At 35.9% G+C, this 10,272-nt stretch overlaps 2 protein-coding genes across 2 annotated transcripts; both read right to left on the reverse strand.

Annotated features, from left to right (window-relative positions):
- Window positions 1-157: 157 nt before the first annotated feature.
- LOC146735719 (chymotrypsin-like elastase family member 2A) lies at window positions 158-8,568 on the reverse strand. Its single transcript, XM_085506027.1, has 4 exons — window positions 8,361-8,568; window positions 1,518-1,868; window positions 798-904; window positions 158-181 (listed from the first exon to the last, which is right to left on the reverse strand). The coding sequence occupies exons 1-4, from the start codon at window positions 8,566-8,568 to the stop codon at window positions 158-160; spliced, it is 690 nt and encodes a 229-aa protein (XP_085362153.1).
- A 222-nt stretch (window positions 8,569-8,790) lies between these two features.
- Window positions 8,791-9,588, reverse strand: LOC146735720 (uncharacterized). Its single transcript, XM_085506028.1, has one exon. It carries the CDS (start codon window positions 9,586-9,588, stop codon window positions 8,791-8,793), a length of 798 nt encoding a protein of 265 aa, XP_085362154.1.
- Between the last annotated feature and the right edge of the window lie 684 nt (window positions 9,589-10,272).

The raw sequence follows: 10,272 nt of genomic DNA on the forward strand, positions 1-10,272 counted from the left end.
CGTTCGTTTAGGCACCGACCCTCACGGTGTTGGGGACGGTGGTTTAGGTTTTGTGTGGCGAGCAACAATCACCCAACGACCGACGCACACAACAACGCCATTAACAACAAGTGATATTATGGTATTTTTCAGATGTTTATAATTCAATATTTTTTTTTCAAAATTCAACCACTATATTTCCCTGAAAATCATATACAACCGGTTTTATGTATTTCCTTATTAAATCTTTAGTCATTTCATGTTCCAGGGCCACTTGGTTTAGTCGTGTATTATCAGCCAGTATACCTTTAATTGCATTTGCAAATCTTCTGTTAGGACCAATCAAATCGATGAATTAACACCATCAATATACTAGTATAATATAATATGGCGTATATTTCTGTCATTGATAGCATCGATCTTTTATTTGTAACAAAACAGATGTAATATAATATAAAGTGACAATGTTCATTCGTCAAAAAATTATCAACATCAGATATGAGGCATAGCAACATCAATTTGTCGAATCCATGATTTGTTTCTGTTTTACAAAACAATGTGTGTGGAGTTGGTTGGATGGTGAACATTGTGAGGAATGTTCACATGCATAGAAAGCGCATAATAATCATCTTGGTTGAGATGGTTATAAAGTTATGGTTAACTAATAATTCAATATTAATTATCATTCACTAAGTTCTTAGATAACTGTGTTGGTGGAACAATCAAGATAATCCAGATTCAATAAATATGGCCCTAACATTGAGTATCAAGTTAATTTTGCTTTACGATTTTATTTGTTAAAGTAGTACCAATCTTACCTCTTGTAGTACATATTCCATATACCCAGTACGTCTCCATTCTAACATAGTACCATTTGTGCCTGGTTCAAGCAACTGTTCAGCTTTTTCAACTGAGGGCAGACACGCTACAATTATAAAACATATGTAACATAAAATTTCTTGGTATTATAAATATAGAAATTATTCAGGGGTATAATGCCATATCCGATTAGAGAGGTGAGTAGTAAGTTTGACAAGAATGGATGAATATTGAATGACAAATTAATAAATGAGCAATGGTATTTGTTAAGTTTCTATAGATTCAACTATCCGTTCTTATATTAATTTCAGTGATAATTTTTAATGATTTGATGATATTGTTTGAAGAGAACAAGTTTTAGTTAAAATATTCATATTTGAATGAACACGATTTAAAACAATTAAAAAACTAAGGCTGACACGTTTGAATAATTAATAAAGTAATATCGCCGTATACGTTTTACCTAAAGTGTGACTGATGTTACATCGCGCTCTATTTGATATTGGTCTCATGGCAATGCATTCAACCAGGATAAAATAAACTATAATATCATACGATTATCTTTTGTATTTGCTCCTTTATATTTCGATACTAACAAACCATTGAGTTTATTAGTTATTGAGTTTCTGGAATCGTTACCAAATATATACAGTTGTCGACAAATATTGCATAGATGTATACAGGTGACATGATTACATTTTACTGCGTATTTACTATACCTGGCATGATCTTTTCTGTGAAAACAACATGTTCTGTCAATCGAATAAGGGCTATGTCTGCGTTTATACTCCGTTTATAATCAGGATGCACAACCAATTTTTCCACATTAATCCCACTTTCATTTACAAATATAGAAGGTTTTCCGAGGTAAACCTTGTAAAGACTTTCGTTGCTGTAATCAAAACATTGTGCAGATGTCACAACCCAATTTGTTGATATCAGAGTTCCCCAACATGACCTCCAGTTATCTTCCGTGTTGTATAGCAGAGCTATCCAGGGCCACTTCGCTTTTTCTGCGTCTTGTCCGCCGACTATTCTTTTAGATCTCGTTGGTGTAATACCGCATTCTCCTAAAAACAAGACACTACATACTCAGTTACGAGCGTTGTGAAGCTTTTCAAATCCCAGGGGGGCCATTCTATATGCCGTTACTACCCCATGTGCGATCCAGATTTAGCGGAAAAGAACGGTGTTTTTCACCTTCTAAAGCGGGCCGGTGCGTGAGTTAAATAAGCCTCCTTTAAAATGCCAATGTCTGCAATAGGCCCCAAGGAATAAACTCAAAGAGTTGTTGCGCCCACTGTAGGCCCCTCTTGCAACAACCACTCCCAAACACCACCCTAGGCCCGAATTGACAGTCCCATAAAACAACGAATGACACCAAAAGGAGCTTGTTTGAGTTGATCACACTCCACTTGAGTGCAAAAAAAACAGCAGAAAATGATCGCAATATATAGGGTAGGATGTTCTCAATATATGTATGCAATAAGAAGGTGTTTTTTTCTTCAATATGTCAGCTCTAAGGTGCACTAAATTTACATTGCGTACGCAATAGGGATATGTTTTGCCAATATGCTGCCAGCCCTAGAGGCCTATTATGTTTTCGCAAGAATGCACATGATGTAAGGGTTTAATATAGGGTGACCACACAGGGATTTAAATTCACTCTTCACGTATGCATAATTACACATGCAGCAGCGTCTGTCTTATGTTATATGAAAATACATAACCAGCAAACAATCGACCAAACCAACTCATCTGTCAAATCTCTTACGCAGTTATGATTATTATTAAGTGCACATGTTTATGATTTCATTCTCACCTGTGCAAAGTCCATGGAGGACGCATATACGGACACACACACACACACACACAGACACATACATATTATTTATACAAAACATTTCCATTTATGTACAAACATGTACAAACGAATAAATTTCAAATATGTTACACCACAAAGTTATTAAGTTCATAGTTACATGTGCGCTGTAAACAATATGTAAAATTGAATGGCAATTAACAACATTTCAAAAATGTCGAAAACGCGAAGTTCATGTTCGCCAATGGGCGGCAGGACGTTGTTGGGATACGACTGGTTGTTGAACACATGCAGTGAACGACGTAAAATATGGTATTTGTATTTGTCTTCTTCCCTTCCGTTTTCCGTCCAGCAGAACATCAGTTCCAGTAAAGTCTTTGATCATGGTTTTAATACAGGAAATGTGGATCGCTGCTTTGAGTGTTTTAAAAATTCAGCACATATTTAAAAAAGGCCATATTTATCATCTTTATCTTATTTTTATAACATATATTTTACCATAATGAATTATTATCCAGGACTCTCCTAAGGCAAGGTCCTTTTCCTGTTTATAAAAAAGGCAGCTCTCGATTTCCCACAACCCAGATTTTAAGAAAAAAAAACAACAACACTTGCCCCGTGTTTATTGGAGGTGTGGCTATGCTGATGAGTCCCGTTAATCACCTGTCTAGCCCAAGTTTACATAAATTCGTAGTTTATTCACAAGCTGATAGCACTAATACCCATAAGCATCAAAAGATATAACGGGTTAGTCAGACTTGCTTCCACAGAGAACAGACGTGAGCTGGATAGGCATTCCGTAATGACAAGCTAATATAAACGTGTTACAAAGTGATGTGACCATTTCTTTAAATTACATTTATTTCAACAATGGTTGTCACAGTGTAAGGCTTGCTTATCGCTAACGAGAGGGCACCCACATAACTTACACTGGACAGGGGGTTCTTTCACTGCTAGTATGGGGTAGACAAGACAATAGCACTGGAAATGAAATACATACACCAAAATATCGAGTTAAAGTTCCTGGCTTTAGTACTTCTCAAAATAATTACAAAAAATAAAGCACAGAAAAATACAATGAATAAATATAGTTTATACAAGTCTCACAGAATGATGGTTGAATCCTGTATTACCTGATTCACGATATCGCAGTAGCTACACACAGGAATACTAAGTTGAAATGATGGACCTAAAATGTCCCCAGTCTGTCAAATTTATAGCCATGATTCAGTGACACCACCTGGGTTTCCATATGAGCCAATCAGAATGTAATCTTGCTAGCAGCTGTGTCAGGTAGGCAACTCAGTAAATCATAAATCTCCTTTCTTATTCAAATAACAGCACATCTGGTAGATTTCAATTCCCCTTCCAAAGTTGTAAACGCCCTTTGTTATATAAATCACAAGCATACCTGGTAGATTTCAAATATATCCGTCCAGAGTTGAAAACAAGTATGACCTGTCAATCACTTGTATGACAGTTATCACAAGGCAATGCACACCGGTTTCTCCCACGATTCCATGCACACTTCCATTTGCAGGGTTTTAGGCAATATAACAAAAACATAGAATAAAGGATGCGGACAATGGCGTTCATCTGATATGCAGAATTGACGTATCATATCTATTTGCCACCCTTATATCGTTTAACTTCGACACCACGAAGATGGCCACCATGCACGCATGCTTATGATGCTGTCAAGCTCGCTACGGTCAACAATAACAAAATAGTCAATGCTCAGCGTTTATACTGTCACTCGCATAAATGATGCTACTAATACGTGGCAATAGTAGGATAATAAATTTAAGACGATGCATCACTGCGTGCAAAACCTGATGACCACACCACTTGTAACGCAAAATAAAACTGCTGTATATGCCGACTAATTTACATTTCCTCATATGAACGAGGCCGGTTAGACAAGGAAAGTCGGAACTTGTATTATCTAAAATAAATGTGTACGGCGCATGGGTACACATTTACAGCACGATTTTGACATTTTTCTTAAAGAACTGTAAAAGAGCCACGAAGAATCCAGTAAATTAATTCGTACCGAGTCACATGTAACATTATTGGTCTGTCATCGGCAACTTTAAAGATCGTCTGGTTCGAGTCTCATTCCTGTTACATTTACCATCATATGTTGCGCTATTTGCGGGATACACTCTTTATTACCACAGTAACAGTAAACAATACTAAACACAGTATTCATTTCATTAAAACACGACCAGGGGTATTTCTGGCTCGTACTCTCTGTGGCAACTTTTTAAATTTGCGAACAAAATTTTTATTTTCTTCGTTGAATCCGCTATGTGATAATGAGAAAAGCTGACGCAATCTGTTTCAGCGGCTTAACGTCACGTGACGTGATTGACAGCAGTTAATTATTCAAGCTTAGTAGCGCGTCTCTTTTCCCGGTTTTTGTTTTTGACAATTATCTGACAAAATCTCAACTCGTACACTAATTATTGTCATAAATGCTAACTGTTGTGTTATCCACAGTCACATACATCCACTTCGGCACGACATAATCGATCTGTAAGTTTGAGAAAATACGTCTTTACCGGAGCTTGGCTGGAGCTGTTTACTGTAGCATGACTTTCAAGCAAATAATCCCTATTGTTTAGAAGCGTATGTATAGTATACCTGGGCTTTTAACCTATCCCATTTAGCGACAGAAAAGTGTTCCTGGCATGGAGTCCTTAGCCATTTTTAGATAGGACTAGGAATTTCAATATTTTGAAATAAACACAAGGCAGCTATCGATTTCTGGCGGACCAGATTTTTACCATATTACACCAGTAAGGTAGGTATTGTAAATAAGTCTCCACTGCAGATTCCCGTTATTTTTGTGAGAGGTGAAATGTATCAACACCTGAAGTCGTTCTTTTCTTTTCATGCAGTGATAGGAAATCGCACAAGTTTTCCTGCCAGAATTTTTAAGACAGGACTAACAATCTATCAATTCTGCCTTTCTCTAAATTATAAAGTAGTTTGTAGTGTTGTATATGTGTAAACAACTGGAATTAACGTTATTCACTAACATTATCATTCACGTTTTTTTCAATTGCAATTACAAAACTTATCTGAATTTTGCGTGTTTTGAAACTTCCAAAAGCAAAGACATAAGTTTAAATTATATACGTAAACTATCTTGGTGCGTAATCAGAAATTTATTTCAATATATTTACATTCTTACCCCCACATTAGCAACATCAACTGACCATGTGAGAAATACATTGGTTGCATTGAGATTTGTTTCAAAACTATACAATGCATTTATAGCCTGTAGCAAAAACCTTCCCATTCATATTCTTTATAAAAGTGGCTATAATTATATTTCGGGTGGATGATTTCATCTCCGATGTGGAACCACATACATGTAGCTGAGCACTTTTATTTGCTTCTCATAATTTTGCTCTTGTGACTTTCCTGAAATTGTTATTGTATTTTTTTTGCTTCCACACTAATAATACTCTTTGTATCAAAGGTATATATGATCATTTTCTGAAATATGATAAAAATATTGATAAAATACAAGTTAATTGAAATGTAATCGACATAATTCATTTTCATATAAATGGTGCATATACCTCAGAAGGATCCCTCTAACATTCCAAATTTGAAATATGTAAATTTGAACCCATGTAAATTTGAACCCACGTTCTACTCCAGGACTCTATTGGATTAACTTGTGTTCTGATGACTATATGGGATGAACTTGTAATATAGTTTAGTCTAAATAAAGAAGTTGAAATAACATCAAACATAATGTGACCTAACAATTTGATTTAATATAACGTGTAGCATACCTTACTTAATATATATTATAGCAAAAACAGTGAGGGTCGTCACTTTGTAGGTGTGTTGTCATTTGGTAGGTGTGAATTTAAATGGAAGTTGTCACATGGCTTTTAAGCGAGTTCCAACAACCGTGGATATTACACGTTGGAGCTGAACAACTAGACATCACAAGATGACTGAAAATAACCAGTGGTTGATATTCAGATACAATTAACAAGATTTGTGATTTATTAGTGTATGATACAGCATATAGTTGAACAAAATTAAAGTTGTTTTTAACAATTAGCACACACCAGAAACTGACATCAACAGAGTATACAAGACATATAGTATAACCAAGATTATATCGATGATAATGGGAATATGACCCTTGAATTTATTTAAAATCATAATAACATAAAACTGAACAATTCATTCTTGATAACTTCCCGTCTGGTTTGGTGAGGATCTCTCGTTTTGAATTCAGGGTGTATTAGGAGGCCTTCTCGTTGGTACTGCCAGCTTTTTATATGAAGGTATTTCTCCGTATTCTGACGTTTTCTCTGCTCTGATATTTTCTTTATAGTGCATAAGGGGGCGCATCAACAAAGGTAAATCAGGACAAAAAGTTGTTCTTGAGTTTTTAATTTAAAAATTCTTGAAATAGTGAAATTTTATAACATAATTTACATTTCTTACTACCAAATATTACTCTAAGCTATACATTTGAGGGAGGGGTGTTGATATTGTGATGTTATGTCATGAACTTTGATGAACTTTGATATTCATGCAATGTTTCTTCACTAAAATAATCATTAAGGCAATTTGAAATATAAACTGGTTCATTATTACTAGAATACCTGATAGGGAGTTGTAAAACAGCTAAATGGTTCAAGTCTAAATGGTTCAAGTCTAACATTCTGTTATGCACAGTATTTTGATTTATATGTGTTATTATAGATACCCATAAATATACTTTGTAAAGTATGCACATGCATATTATTACTGTTTACGTCATACTGTTCTAATATGTCAAAAATAATCACAAGAAACCATGGGCATCATTTTCCACAAGAGGATTAAATAATTCTGTACTTTTAATGTATTTCTCTACGAGTAACCATGCTGCACTGTTGTTACCCAAATACCCAAATTATAAATGATTCCCATTCAATATAACAAACAAGATGGTGTTTTATTTTGTCTGCCTGCATTTTGATTTGGTAAGAATGTAGCTTGCAAATGCTGGAGTGTGTTTGTAAACCAGCACCAGGGAGTCTATTTACAACATATATCGATCCAATCAGTACTCACAATATTCTTTTGACACAGGTGAAACTGATTTAATAATTGCATTACATTTGAAGACATTTCACTTTGATTTGTTAGTCTGTCAAATTTGTTCATTAATTGGCTCATGAAATTATCAACTTCATGAGTAACAACATCTAATTTTACAGGATTACCTGACTGAGGAAATATTTCACTATTTACTTCAAGGTTTTGTTGTTTACTGTACTGTTGAGATTGTGACTCACATGCTCTTATTTCCTGCATGTATTTTATCTTGTTCGCCTTTTAGTCTAAAACTCTTTTTCTGAAGTCGAGGCATTCTAAATAATGATAATATTGAAACAAGACAAGAATGTCACAGACCCCGTTATTTAAATATAAAATACTCATGTTAAAATAATATATTGAACATCTACAAACAATTAAATTAATATGTACTCCATGTGAGTACAACTCATCATAAAGTGATTTCCCTTAATCTGATAACTTTCATTGACCCAGGTCCAAACTCCCACAGTATACAAGTGCAACCAAACACAAATCTGAGTAAACCTTGATGTACCTTTAATAACAACTTGACTTCCTTGTTAATTCAGATCTTTGTATATTACCAGGATCTGGGTTTGTTTCATTATCACAAGTCCGTGTCATCACATACAACTACCATTGGTGCATTGTCTAGCAGAGTCTACAGCTGCAATCACTATAAGGTCATCTGCATCTTCTTCAGCATGTCGAACCTTGATTCCATTCACTTCAAGTTCAGTTCCCAGGATATCAATGAACCGCTGCTTATGTGCTGTGTTTGCAAGGAACTGTTGTTTATTCATATTCATAACCATGTCAGAATCAAAGTTAACACAAGTAGACATTTTCCCTATTGAACGCCTAAGATGAGTTGTGTCTTTTGTTGATGGTCTATCTGGATTGCCATCAAAAACAACTGTTGACTCTTTACCATATTTGCGGTCAATGTAATCAAGGTAGTTTGCAGATGTCCTTATATGTTAGTCCTTGTGGTCATGGAATTCTCTGTGAAAGTGTACCTCTATCAATAACATACTTAACCTCAATGGACATGTCACTAGTAATGGCTATGCTGGCTTCTTTGCTTCCCGCACCAGTCCATCAGATGCAAACAATGCTGGTGGATGAGTACACAGCTCATATGTGAAAAGACTGGACAACTCGTTTGTTGATACAATTCCCTTTGCAATGAAAACAAGTCCTGGAAATAACAACAAGGGATCAACTTGTACTTCATCTGCATCAAGCTTTAATGATGTTTTCACACCAAATGTTTTATTCTGTTCTTTTTTAGTGAATGAAAAATCACCTACGCTTTTTCCAATCGTAGACTTTATTATTTCAGCACCAATATACCTAGCACTATCGACATTTACTGTGTCATCATCAACACGTCTAGTAGCTATACTACACAGAAAATAGTTGTTTGTGAATGGATTTCTTGTACGACGAAACTGTACCAACTCCATTAGGTCATTATGATCTCTAATTTGCCTGGTCTTAGCACTTTCTTTGTGTTGCTCACTTGTGATGTAAGAAACACCAGTGAACTCTTGCATTGCACGGTTGACTTCTGCACATACAGGTGTTGAGAGTAGCCAAACGGTACGTTGTATTTCTGACATACCTCTACCCCTTGTCAGCCCACCACTTGTTTTGACACTTCTCACCAACACTTGTTCAATTGCAAGATCAGTCGATATACCTGCCCAGTACCTGTCTGACCGCCTAACCACATGGTATCCATTCAGGAATGCACAAAATACATCTGCATTACTCTCTGGTAGTTTTGACATAATCTGAAGATATATGTACACTGGCGTTGCATAAAGATTATGGCCAGATGCAGCAAAGTATGGAAGCATGTTTGAAAAAGCTTTTAGATGAAGAGACCAGTTACCAGTTCTTTCAGCTTTAATGAACTGCTAGAGTATCAACTCCATGTACTGTAACCATAACTTGGATGTTCTAAGAGAAGCGAGTGTTTCGTTGAATTGGTTGATTTTTTACTGTATTAGCGTCAGTATTTCCTCCGAACAAACCGATTCTACCTCTGTCTCATGCGCAACAGTCTCTCTAGGATGGACCAAGCTTATTTCAACTCATTTGTTGTATCTTCTGTTTGTGACTGATTTGCATTACTGGAATCGCCATGTTCGGGTATATCTGTTAATTTACTAGCACTGATATCTTCTTGAATGTCTGATTCTTTTCTTGGTAATGGTCATAGGTCATTGACAAAAGCAATGCATATAATGATGCTTCCACTAGAATGTGACCCCCTAATAGCCCTGGGAATGGTCTTGCCACTCATCATATGTCAAACAGCAATCTCGCCATAAATTGTCTCCAATAGTTCCTGATGTCCAGATCCACTCATCAAATGTCCAATGCAACCCAGAAAACTCATTTGCACATGTAGACCACCCAGTCTGAGAACAATATTCCTCACAATGCTACTTGTGGGCTCATTCTGTTGGATTTCCAGTGATTTCCACCACAAAGGCTTGTCGAAGGTGAGCACTGGTGTTAACACATACTTCTTGGCT

This window comes from Saccoglossus kowalevskii, chromosome 12 (assembly GCF_978046115.1).
Source record: "Saccoglossus kowalevskii chromosome 12, keSacKowa6.1, whole genome shotgun sequence".
NCBI classification, from domain to species: Eukaryota; Metazoa; Hemichordata; class Enteropneusta; family Harrimaniidae; genus Saccoglossus; species Saccoglossus kowalevskii.

What these genes read in the sequence shown, in the direction of transcription:
- LOC146735719 (XM_085506027.1), bottom strand. Translation starts at nt 8,568, where the DNA reads ATGTCTACTTGTGTTAACTTTGATTCTGACATGGTTATGAATATGAAT. An exon ending in TGCTAGACAATGCACCAATG is followed by an intron (nt 1,869 to 8,360) that starts GTAGTTGTATGT and finishes TCTTGTTTTTAG; the next exon opens with GAGAATGCGGTATTACACCA. An exon ending in CACAGAAAAGATCATGCCAG is followed by an intron (nt 905 to 1,517) that starts GTATAGTAAATA and finishes TTATAATTGTAG; the next exon opens with CGTGTCTGCCCTCAGTTGAA.
- LOC146735720 (XM_085506028.1), bottom strand. Translation starts at nt 9,588, where the DNA reads ATGCTTCCATACTTTGCTGCATCTGGCCATAATCTTTATGCAACGCCA.